The sequence below is a fragment of the Papio anubis genome, chromosome 1 (genome assembly GCF_008728515.1).
Source record: "Papio anubis isolate 15944 chromosome 1, Panubis1.0, whole genome shotgun sequence".
In the NCBI taxonomy this organism is placed as follows: Eukaryota; Metazoa; Chordata; class Mammalia; order Primates; family Cercopithecidae; genus Papio; species Papio anubis.
This window is the reverse complement of record NC_044976.1, coordinates 27,629,075-27,641,170: the sequence shown is the minus strand read 5'-3', so window position 1 is coordinate 27,641,170 and position 12,096 is coordinate 27,629,075. Positions and strand designations below refer to the sequence as shown.

The following is a 12,096-nucleotide window of genomic DNA, read 5'->3' as shown; positions in this document are numbered from 1 at the left end:
GGAAAAGGGCCTGGGGGGCCACAGAGCTTTCACACACAGTCATACACATATGCACACTCACACACACGTAGATATAGGCTCACATACACTCATACACGCAGAAACACACATCAACACACACAAATGCAGACACACAGGTGCAGACAGGCATACACACGTATTCAAACACACTGACACACACTTAGACATATATTCACACACATACACACACACATTAGACATCCCTGACACACACAGACTCATACTCTCCAGGCTAACTGCACTTACCAGGGCTGTTCTCGTCCCTGCAGACAGCACCCCACCCTCCCTCCCTGCACAGCCCTCTGCCCCTAAGGGGTCAGCCTTTTGCCTGCACCTCCACCTGGGTGGGGACAGAAAGGGGGCAGAGTGGAGAGGACTCCAGATGGATGCCCAGGATACATCTAGCGCCCGCCCTCGCCCACCCTGCAGGCCCCTGGGTGTGGGATCCACTAAAGGAGCCAGGTCATCCCCTCCGGGAGCACCTGGAGTACAACTTTGGTCAAAAGCCCTACCTTACCGCAAAGCACCCACAGTGTAAAGCAGGTTGGATTCCCATTTCACAGGCGGGGAAGCTGAGTCAGGGAGCATGGGCTGCCTGGGCCTCTCTAGGAGTCAGTGGCAGAGTCCAGAGCAAACACCTGCCCCAGGACCCTGGCCCTGGAACCTCCTCTGTGCTCCCTTCCCAGGCTCTTCAGAGGTCTCCATTCACTTGCCCCCACATCACCCTGTCAGCAGGGACCCCAAAGAATGACCTTCCACAGGAAATCCTGCAGATGAAGGGGAGGAGAGTGGAAGACGGACCAGCAAAGGCAGCCGCTTGGCCCCACGTCACAGAGCACATCTCCTCCATCCCAGGGAGAGAAGGAAGGGTCCAGGGCGCTGGAGCTGTTGCAGAGGCCCCACGAGGGAGGCCACGGCTGAAGAAATGGCATTCTTCTGGCCTCAGCTGACACACTGTGCCTTCAAAAGGGCCTTCCTGGACCACTCTCCCACGAGTGCCAGCTACATGACGTCTCCTATATTCTCTTTGCCCCCAACACCCAGCACCTTGTTCTTTTCACAATTTGTAATTATCTCATCCATTTGTGCTTTTTTCTAATTTCATGCCAGGCTCTCCACTGGCTACAAAGTACAGGAGGACAGAATCCTTGTCTTTTTGTCTCCCTCGGTTTCCCCAGGGCCCCACACATTGCAATCCCGCAATAAATATTTTGTTGAATGGAGTAATCAATAAATGAGTAAAAATAAATAAAAGAACTTCACCTCCATGCACTTCCACTTTCTTCTTTAAAAAGTGAGGTTAAGGCTGGGCGTGGTGGCTCACACCTATAATCCCTGCACTTTGGGAGGCCAAGGTGGGTAGATCACCTGAGGTCAGGAGTTCGAGACCAGCCTGACCAACATGCTGAAACCTTGTCTCTACTAAAAACACAAGAAATTAGCCGGGTGTGGTGGCGGGCACCTGTAATCCCAGCTACTCAAGAGGCTGAGGCAGGAGAATCACTTGAACCCAGGAGGCGGAGGTTGCAGTGAGCCAAGATCGCACCACTGCACTCTAGCCTGGGCAACAAGAGCAAAACTCTGTCTCAAAAAATACATACATACTCATCCTGGCTAACATGGTGAAACACCGTCTCTACTAAAAATACCCAAAAAAAAAAAAAAAATTAGCCAGGCGTGGTGGTGCGCGCCTGTAGTCCCAGCTACTTGGGAGGCTGAGGCAGGAGAATGGCATGAACCCGGGAGGCAGAGCTTGCAGTGAGCTGAGATCAAGCCACTGCACTCCAGCCTGGGCAACAGAGCTAGACTCCGTCTCAAAAAGAAAAAAAAGAAAAAAAAATCACATACATACATACATAGTGAGGTTAATAATAATCTCCCACAGGGACTGCTGTGAGGCCCCAGCACCAGGAAGCACCCAGCAGTGCCCACAAACCACTCCTCCCTACACCTCAGAGTGGGGAGACCCGACTCCCCTGGGCTAGATCGTGGGTATACACAGACAAGACAGGGCTTTCTCTGCCCTCATGGAGCTCTTAACCCAGGAGGGAAGACAAACATTGAGCAAAACACTACAAGTAAGTAAATGACAAAGTGCAGGGAGAAGGAAGTACTGCCATGGAGAAGGGTGGGGTATGGGGACTTCTGAAAGCAGAGCCGGGGATCTGACCTGGCCTGGGGTCACCAGCCTCCCTTCCAGGCCCTGGAATTCCCCTACAGCAGATGCATCCAGTCTGATCGTCCACAGAGGCAGGGCAGGATGGAGAATCTGAAATCTCCTCCCAGCTGGCCCCCATTTCCCATAATCCCCCTGGGTCTCCCTCCTGCCTCCAATAAGGCTCCACGGGGGTGTAGTAACTGCCCTCCTCAGCAACCTCCTACTCTTGTTACTTATGTTGGCACCCCAAGTTGATCTGAATACCCCCATCCCTGCCAGGGCTGCTGCATCCCATGATACCCACAATGCAGACTGCAAGAGCCCTGGGAAGCATGGAGGGCCCTGAAGGCCAGGCTCAGATCCAGGGGGATGCAGTAGGTGCTACACAGTGAGACTGAATGGCTTTTAGAGGAAGTAAGGAGGTCCGGGGTGATGGGGGATGAGGGGTTCCTGGAGGCATCTGGGATAACCTGGGTTTACAGGGTAGCAAATACATAATGGAAGGTCTCCTAGTGAGGCCCTGACAACATTTCTGATCCACCCTGTCCTGGGCCCAGTGCTCTCTTTGCAGGGATGGGTGACACCCCCTACTCTGCCAATCCTCTTCTCCTTGAGGGTAGATTTCTAGAACCTCAAATACCACCTGAAACTGAAATCTGCCTCCTCCATTATAGGCCTCTCCAGCCCCAGCCCTATTTAGAGTCAATTCTCAGGCCCCCCTGCTGGGGAGAAGTCAGGGGCTTGCCACTTTGGGGGCACCGCCTATGTATCAGACTGGGTGACGCCTTCACATTTGTAGGCGAGCCTGAGTTGAAGTCAGGCCCTACTGCCCATCAGCCAAGTGGCCTGGGCGAATGCTTTCATTACAGTTTCTTCATCCAGAAAAAGGGGAGTCAGTCAAGATCCAAGAAGGAAATGTTCTCTGACACATCCCGAGTGCCTGGTACACAGTAGGTGTCTAATAACTAATGTACTCCTGGATGATGTGTGTGAAGCTCCTGGCACATAGTAATTCCTCATTAAATGATACTTTAAAATAGTCTCTCTTAAAGCTGTGCAGGAACAACGAGAGGAAAAATCAGAGAGTATCGCCCTGACTGGGCCATCCCCCCACATCTCCTCCACTCCACTGCACACTCCACCCCTAGACCCTCTCTCTGTTGCTGGTGTCTGGCCTCAGGAAAGGTAGCCCCAGCCAGCTCTCTCTCATCTTCCTGGATCCTATTATCTGCTCCCGGCAGCCCAGAGATATAGCCAACTTATCCATGTATACCCAGCCTGGCAGCAGTAGGGGCTATAGAAGCCAGAGCCCAGGTGGGGAAGGGTGGAGCTGGCTCTGCCTCTGGCTCTCTGGGTGGCCTTGGGCAGCCCTGCATCCCCTCTAGGCCTCAGCATCCCCATCCCTCATTTAAGGTGCTTGGACCCCAGTGTCCCACAGCTGCCTGGTGGGAGCATGGTGGGGCAGAGCTGGCAAGCAGAAAGGTCCCAGAAGCCCCCACCCAGCCTCCGACCAGCACTGCTGCTCAGCCTTCATCTGCTCCATGTACTAGGCTCCCAGGGAAGGGTTTTCTGGTGTTTTGAAGGCAGGTTCTGTTTCTTTAAAAAGATTTGAAAACCACTAGACTAGATGGCCTTGAACTATCCGGCAGCTCTTACGTTCTGGGGCTCTGAGCCTCTACAATTCTAAAGCCTAAGATTCCTAGAGTCCTAAATCCTACATTTCTGAAACTGCAGGATCCTAGGTTCTGGATTCTACAATGTCCTGGGATTTATGCTGCCCTCTGCAAATCTGCTAGGAAACACATTTCATGCAAACACAAGGCTGGACCTTTGAGACCTGAGGGATAGTAGGGGCAGCAGGTGGAGAGTTTTCTCAGTCACAGGCCCAGGAGGGTTCCTCAAGGATCCACAGTAACAGGGTCCAGGGCAATTTGAGCCTGAGAGAAGGTGGGTCCCAGGAAGAGACATGGCTCAGGGCCCTTGGGTTAAAGAGGAGTGAGCTCCATCCCCTGCTCAGGTCAACGGCACAATCCATGAGCAGGGCAGACACCTTGGCTGAAGGTCTGCAGAGGGGTAGGGGTTCAAAGCCAGGTCACCTCCATGCCGTCCCTATTGAAAGAGTCCCAGCAGGGTAGCTCCTTGGCACCAGGCACTGAGCACCCCTTCCTGAACAGCAGCGCCTGGCACCAGCCAGACCTTACTCCAGCCATGCCACTCCAGGGCAGCCCCATCTGCCCAGTCTCTGGCTTCCCACCACCCAGCTCAGATCCGTCTGCAGAGCTGATGCTCAGGCTGGCAGCCCTCCACACACCTGCAGGACAGCTGTCCTACCAGCTCTTAGCCACTACTCCTCTGTGCCACCAGGCCTCTAAGGGGTAGAAGCCACTGGTGGGACAGGGCACTGGCCTCACTCACCCTTTGCGGATGATGACAATGATGGCACCCAGGAGAAGGATGAGGACAGCAAGCCCCCCTGCACAGATGCCCAGGATAAGCCCCATCTCCTCCGATCTCTGGGACACCTCCAGGGGCCGCTTGCTTTCCTTGCAGGCAGCTGGGGAGAACAAAGCAGAACAAGGGATCAGAGGAGAGACAGGGACCATCGAGCCCCTCCTGTAGGTGTCTGTGCCCAAGGAACAAACTGGGCTGCACAAACCACCCCACATCCTCAACACATGTCCTGCCTTTCCAGCAAATCTACCTCCTCACCATCCCTGACACCTCCTGCACTTCCACGCCACAGTCCTCACTGACATGGCTCCTTTGCCAGGAATAGCTTCCCTCACTCCCCACTTTCTCAGATCCTCTCAGCTCTCAGTAGATAGGGGAGAGCAGACACCTGGGCCTTCAGCCCCACCCTCTTGCCCTCCTGGGAGGTAATAGGGATTAGGAATTGTGTACCTAGGGCATGGTTAGTCCATCTCAGGATGGGAAACCAACCACATTCCCTGTGTGAAAGCATGAAAGACACCTACAGCACAGGGCCCATGCTGACCTCACCTTCTCCCCCACCACAGGAAAGCCGGGTAGATATGTAACCTAGAACCAGCACCCAGTACCCATCACCCCCAGGGCACAACTGTAATGGCTCCTCTCCACAAGCCTGCTCCAGGCCCCTGCTGTCAGCCTGGGAGTTGGCGCCCTTGAGGTAAGGCACATGGAAACCCAGCAGAGAAGCCCTTCCTGGCCCCAGCCTGCCCAACCACCCTCCTCTACTCCCACAGCCCTAGGTTCTCAGGATCCACCTCCCCAGCGCTGGGCAGGTGAGAAACCTGCCGCTGAAGGGCTGCAGGAACCCAGCGGACTTACCTTTCCTGGCAATGCGGATGCAATTCAGCCGGGTCTCCTGGAGGCACAGATGGGGGTCTCAGCGCTGCTGAAGCCCCGACCTCTCCCTCCCCAGGGTGGGAACCTCAGACAGCTTTCTTGGGCCTGTTCAGGGCTTTGTCTGGCGCTGATGGCATCAAGGGACACCCCACCCGAAGGCAGGCCTGGGGGGACCCTTGAGAGCGGGGCCTAGAGGGGAGGCACCTGCAGTGCCTTAGGAAAGGGGGATGAGATTGGAGGCAAAAGAGAAACAAACGTCATGGGGAAATAGGCGAGGCCTCGGACAACGGGGCAAGGCCTAGGGCCAGAAGTCCAGCTAGGAAGTGAGAAACCAGGCAAGAAACAGAGAGAGGAGCCTGGAAGATAGGGTGGGGCTTCAGGGAGGAGCAGGTCCTAGGCCTTAACACAGGAACGCGGGAACCTGAGATGGACTCCTCCAGGAAGAGAAGTATCTAAGATAGAAGGCAGGGCCTCAGGAAGGGGCAGAGACTAGCCTGGGGACCTGGATAGAAAGGAGGAGCCTGGGAAAGAAAGCTCAGGAAGTGGATAGTGTTCTGTGAGAAGGAGTCTGGGGTCTGGAAGGTTGGCTATGGGAGGGGTGGGGCCATGGGGGAGGGGCTATGGGAAGGAGGGCTATGGGGGAGGGGCTGTGGGAGGCGGCCTGTGGGAGGCAGGGCTATGGGAGGCGGGGCTGTGAGAGGTGGGGCTGTGGGGGTGGCTCTACGGAAGGTAAGGCTATTGGAGGTGGGGCAATGGGAGGTGGGCAAAAGGAGACAGGGCTATGGGAGGGGCAAGGTTATGGGGGAGGAGCTGTGGGGGCAGGGCTATGGAAGGTGGGGCTACGGGAGGTAAGGCCATGGAGGTGGCCTATGGGAGGAGGAGCTATGGGAGGTGGGGCTATGGGAGGTGGGGCTATGGGAGGTGGGGCTAAGGGAAGGGCCGTGCGTGGAGTCTGTGCTGGGCCTGCTGCAAGGTATCCCCTGTCTGCCATCCCCCACACCCAACCACGCCCACCATGACCCTGGCCGGTCCCTCACCCCCTTCAGGTGGCTTGCTGCCTGGAAGTAGATGAGATAGGCCTTCCTAGGCTCAAGCGGTGGGTTCCAGAAGCCTCGGTAGGTCTGGTTGTCACCCACGGTAAAGGGCATGGCCTCAGGTAGACTGCTGGCCGCCAGTTCAGCCCCGAAGTAGTGCACCAGGCCTCGGGCCAGCGCCGCCTCAAAGGTCAGTGGCACTGGGAAGCAGTCCTGTCCACCTGGCTCCCGCCGCAGCCTCCGCGCCCGCTCCTCCTCCACAATCACCTGGTACACACTGAACAGGGAGGAGAGCATACAGGGGATCACAGGCGGCCAGAGCACTGGGAGAGCCAGCTGGCAGTTAAAGGCACTGGGAGAGCCAGCTGGCAGTTAAAGGCATGGGCTTTGTGGTCAAAGCCTGGGGACTAACTTCCACACTGCCACTTACTAGCTGGGCAAATCCCCTAACCTCCCTGGGCCTTGGTTTCCTCCTTCATAAAATGGTAGTGATTGTGAGACTGTTCCAGAAGGTAGATGGGAAGAACAGGCAAGTTAAGCAAGCAGCCAGCGCATGTCAGCGGTTATTCCTGTTACTAATCCAGGCTAAGAGGATCGTGGACCCTGCTCAATAGAACCAAGCCATAAGGCCCCATCCTGCTTCCTCCATGAGTCCTCCTGTGTGTGTGACACAAGACCTGGGAAACCAAAGCGACTGACAGCTCCCTTCTGGGACTCAGTAAATGACAGGGTTAGCCAGATTCATTCATTCATTCATTCATTCAGAGTTGACCAAGCTCAGATGATGAGCCCTGTGCTAGACACTAGGCATCTGGGCTTCCTAAAACTGACCTCTAGTGAGAGACAGTCATTTAGCAAACAAGGACACCCAACACTATGTCTCTAGCACCCTCTCAATGCCGAGGCAGCCTCTGATCAGCAAATCAGAGCCTTGCTGTCTCAGGATCCTGACTACCCACTCTGGTTCGTGCTCCCTGGTCCTGGACTGTGTTTCTGTTTTATCTCTTGACTAAGTAGGTTTCTGCTATGAGCTCCTCCAAATCCTCTGCAGAACAAAGTGGAGAGTAAATACGTGAATGCTGACAAATTTAAATATTTCCAGTTACAGTCTCGGTCACATCTTGGTGTGTGACATCCCATACTGACAGCCTCTGCTCAGGGAAGCAGAAATGCCTTTTCCTTGTTCACCAGATGTTTCTTTTGAGCATCCAAGTTGTGGGGAATCATCCCAGAGTGTTGGACACCAGCCCATGGCTTGTCACTAGCCCATTATAAACACCAGTCCAAGCCCCTCTCAGCCTCCATTACCCCAGGCTAAGGTCAGCCCTCTCCTAGCCCTAAGTCCCACTGGGAGGTAATCATTAACATTAGCCATGAACAAAGTGCATCTTAATCTAGAATAATCCTCATTGTGCAGATACAGAAACGGAGCTCAGGAAGGTAACGGGATATGCCCAGGGTCACGCAGCCATCTTGCCGCTCCCCTCCCACCAAGTCCCATCCCCTGCGCCCACCTAGCCTTGAAATCATCATCCTGAGGGACCCTGACCAGTGCTGCTCACAGGATCCCTCAGGAGGACAAGGAAGGAAGGGTTCTCAACCCCTCCCAGACTCAGCGGCACAAGGGCCCTGAGGCTCCAGCAAAAGGCAAAAGACCCTGCAGACCCCGTGACTTTTTCCCGGGTCTTCCTTGAGGGTCTGGGAATCAGCCCAGGGCAGGATTTGCAGTGGCAAATACAGGAAAGAGAAAGCAGAAGAGGAGAGGATCCAGTGGTGGGGGGGTGAGGAGGTGAGGGACTGCCACAGTCACCTAGGCAGCCCACTCTCTTCCTGGTGAACTGACTAGGATCCTCACACCCCCCTCCCCCACCTAAAGGCTGTCACCCTCTCCCAGAACATGTACCTTCGTGGAAAGAAGGAGTGGACCAGAAGGGCAGGGAGGCTCTATAACTTCTAGAAAAGGTACAGGCACAGCAGACAGACCTGGCTTCCAAATCCCAGCTCCACCACTGACTAGCAGTGTGGCCTTGGGGGCAAGTGATTTAGGCTCTCTGAGTCAGTTTCCCGGTACGTAAAATGAAGGTAATAAAACCCATTCCATGGGACTGCCATGAGGATAAATGGCTTCATGCAGATAAAGCCCCTAGCACAGGGTCTAACAGTACGTGCACACACTTGCACAAATGCCCTCACGCTCTCACACATGCACACTTATGTCTCCCACACACACTTCTCACACACCACACATCCCAGGTCTTTATCATAAAGACACACCCAGGTTCACATCCCATGTACACACACACACACACACACACAAACACACACAGTCTTGTCTCCAACACACTCTCCCTAGCAGAGGCAGTCACCACGGCACCAGCAAGCCCAGCTTCCTCTGGGGAGATGAGGGGGAGAAGCCAAGCCCCTAGCCATTCCAGAGAGATGGCCCTGTCTGGCTGGCTGCCCTAGCCTTCTAGAAAGCCCATCTCTATGCTTCCAGGAAAAGGCTGGGATGATATAAGGTCCCCAGAGTTTCACTTCTCCAAGGTGTCTGAGGAAAGGCCCCCTGGACAGACCTGGACAGTCCCCTCTCCAGGCTGGACCTATCCAGGGTCCTCCTGACAGTTACCATCTAAGACCCATGGCCTCAGAGGGGAGAGACTGCAGGCTTCTCGCCTGCCAAGCATCAGAACATCCTCCTCCAGACACTCCGAGCCCTGCATGGGAGACTGAGGGAGGAAAAGGGTGAGCTGGCCTAGGTTGGGGCTCTGGGTCAGAGGAGGGGACTCTTCCCCATGGCCCTGGCCTCCCATCCCTCCGTCCCCGCTTTCCCACCTGATGGGCGCACCGCGGCCCTGTGCCGGCCTCAGCAGCACGGTGATGGTGTTCTCAGACTCGCCCAGGGGAGACGGCATGTCGGCATAATCAAAACTGGGAGCTGGGGAAGGGGACAGGGTCATAAGCATGGAGCTTGGCCACTGGACCAGGAAGACCAGGCTTCCAGTCTCCTTGACCACAGTCCTCAGATCTCCCCTACTTTAACCTTAGCCTCTTTGTTCCTGCTGACATGACCTGAGCTACCCTGGCCCCTGACCTCAGGCACCAGCCCCAACCTCAACCTTCTGATTCCACTGACCACAGTCTCCTGACTCCTCTGACTTCATCCTTCCTGAGCCTGACTTTAACTCCTAAACGGCATATTTTTCTCAGCAGGGGCCCTCTGTAACTACCCCTGCCATGCCCCCCATTTCCCCTCTGCCTATGGAACCCTGGGATTCTGGGCCACCTCCAAAGAGGCTGGGCCGGGTCGGGTGGGGCTTACCAGAGATGTTGGTGGTTATCTCAGTGAGTGCTGCCTGTCCGAAGCCTTTGCCTGTGCGGGCCCGCACGGAGAACAGGTAGGTGGTGCCTGGGTGCAGGTTGGAGAAGACGTGGTAGGTCTCGTTGCGGAGCTTGGAGATGGTACGTCGTGGGCCCGGCACGTTCACCGCCGGGTCTGATGACTCAATGCTCTGGTAGCTGATCTGGGGGCAGGATCGGCAGGCAGGTGGGCACAGGAAGGGCAGAGCATCCCTGACCAGCAGCCTCCACCCACCGTGTTCCAGGGAAGTGAGAGATAAGACTAAGCAAAGGAGACAGTGGATGCCATCAAGCCAGGCTTCTAGTCATCTTCGCCTCTCCCTCCTGCCTTCAGGACCCTTCTCTAGAATTCACAGGGCACAGACCTGGCCATAGTTGAAGAAACTATGACAATCACATCTGTCCTCCCATGCACCTCCTACTGTAGCAGCAGAGAGAAAGAGGGTCACCTCTCACCTCCCACCAGGGTCCCCCACTGTAATAGGGTCCCAAACCCACCTCATACTGAGTGATGAGACCATTGGGCTCCTGGGGCTCCTCCCACTTGAGGAAGATCATGTCCTCCAGTGGAGTGAAGGTCAGGGACTCGGCTGCAATCCCACCGGGCACTGCAAGGGAAAGGTGGCAGGGGTCAGGGGAAACTAGGCTTTGGTGCCAGACACCTGGGTTTAAATTCCAGCCTTGCCACTTCCCACCTGGTTCTCACAGACTACTTAGCCTCTCTGCACCTTACTTAACTCAGCTGTGAAGTGGGGATGAGACAACCCCTCTCAAGCCAGGACTCAATGATGTGATGTACATAAAGCCCCAAGGCAAACATCAGCAATTGCATATGGCTCAACCTATTACTAAGTACTCAAAATGGATAGCTGGCATTTTCATTACTGTGTAGGTTGCATTCAGGAGAGAAATACGTTTGAAGGTTCCAATTTTGTTCCAGTTGGGTAGTTTTCAGAAAATATGCACGTGTGCCGGAGAAATGAAAACAGCAATTGCACTGAGGTATTAGGATTATGGGTGGAGATATTTTCTTGTCTAAAAATTTCTAATTACATAAATGACATGTTCAATGTAGAAAACCAAAATGAGCTTAAAGAAAATTAATGGCATCTACAATTGTATCACCCAGAGATACTGTTAACATTTCAGCATTAACACTTGCAGGCATGGCTTTGTTTTGTTTTGCTTTTGTGTAAATGTATACTGTGAATGCCAGGCACAGGAGTGTCATTTAGGAAGAGAATGGTCTTTGCTTGGGAAAACACCTTGATAAACCACTACGGGGAAGCTGAAGTCCTAAGGCAGAGAAAAGCAGAAACTAAGGAAGGAGCTGAATTTTGCGTCTAGGCCAATGCTGTGCAGAACAGAAAACTATGCACGTGCGGCAGCAAGACAAAGCCAAGGAGCTTGGGGTGCCTGGGATCTGTAGGAACCCAGGGGAAGGCTTAGGACCTGTGCTAGCATTCGAGTGTAGCTCTTAAGAATGACAACTTGTTGGCGCGGTGGCTCACGCCTGTAATCCCAGCACCTTTAGGAGGCCGAGGCAGGCGGATCACTTGAGGTCAGAAGTTCGAGAACAGCCTGGCCAACATGGTGAAACCCCGTCTCTACCAAAAATATAAAAAATCAGCCTGGCATAGTGGTAGGCGCCTATAATCCCAGTTACTCAAGAGGCTGAGGTGGGAGAATCGCTGGAACCAGGGAGGCGGAGGTTGCAGTGAGCTGAGATTGTACCACTGCATTCCAGCCTGGGCAACAGAACAAGACTCAGTCTCAAAAAAAAAAAAAAAAAAAAATGACAACTGTGAAGCCAGATGGCCAGGTTAGAAAGCCAGCTCTGCTACCTCTCTACTGGTCATGTGACCTCTTCTGTAAAATGGGAATAGAAATAGTAACCTACCACATAGGGTTGTCATGGGTATTAAATGCAGTAATATATTAAAACCATTCAGAATGGTGCTTGACATGTACTAAGGGCTAAATATTAGTTTGACATATGTAGAACACTGCATTCAACAGCAACAGAATACATGTTCTTTTCAAATACACATGGAATGTTTACCAAAATTTAACGATATGTTGGGCCATAAAGTAAGGATCAAATTTCAAAAGATAAAATTTAGAGTATATACTCTGACTACAGTGGAAGTAACCGAGAAATCAATAATAAAAAGACAATTAGAAAAGTCCCAATTGCTG

At 53.8% G+C, this 12,096-nt stretch overlaps 1 protein-coding gene across 7 annotated transcripts in view; it reads right to left on the bottom strand.

The window, feature by feature from the left end:
• The window catches only part of PTPRU (protein tyrosine phosphatase receptor type U), an 89,166-nt gene that overhangs the window by 37,267 nt on the left and 39,803 nt on the right, over positions 1 to 12,096 (bottom strand). For all 7 annotated transcript variants that reach the window (XM_031666323.1, XM_021938547.2, XM_031666324.1 and 4 more), the window contains exons 9-14: positions 10,396 to 10,505; positions 9,860 to 10,061; positions 9,373 to 9,475; positions 6,544 to 6,817; positions 5,489 to 5,525; positions 4,595 to 4,733 (exon numbers count right to left, since the gene is read on the bottom strand). In XM_031666323.1, coding sequence (XP_031522183.1) covers positions 4,595 to 4,733; positions 5,489 to 5,525; positions 6,544 to 6,817; positions 9,373 to 9,475; positions 9,860 to 10,061; positions 10,396 to 10,505 — 865 coding nt within the window. The remainder of the gene's footprint in view (positions 1 to 4,594; positions 4,734 to 5,488; positions 5,526 to 6,543; positions 6,818 to 9,372; positions 9,476 to 9,859; positions 10,062 to 10,395; positions 10,506 to 12,096) is intronic.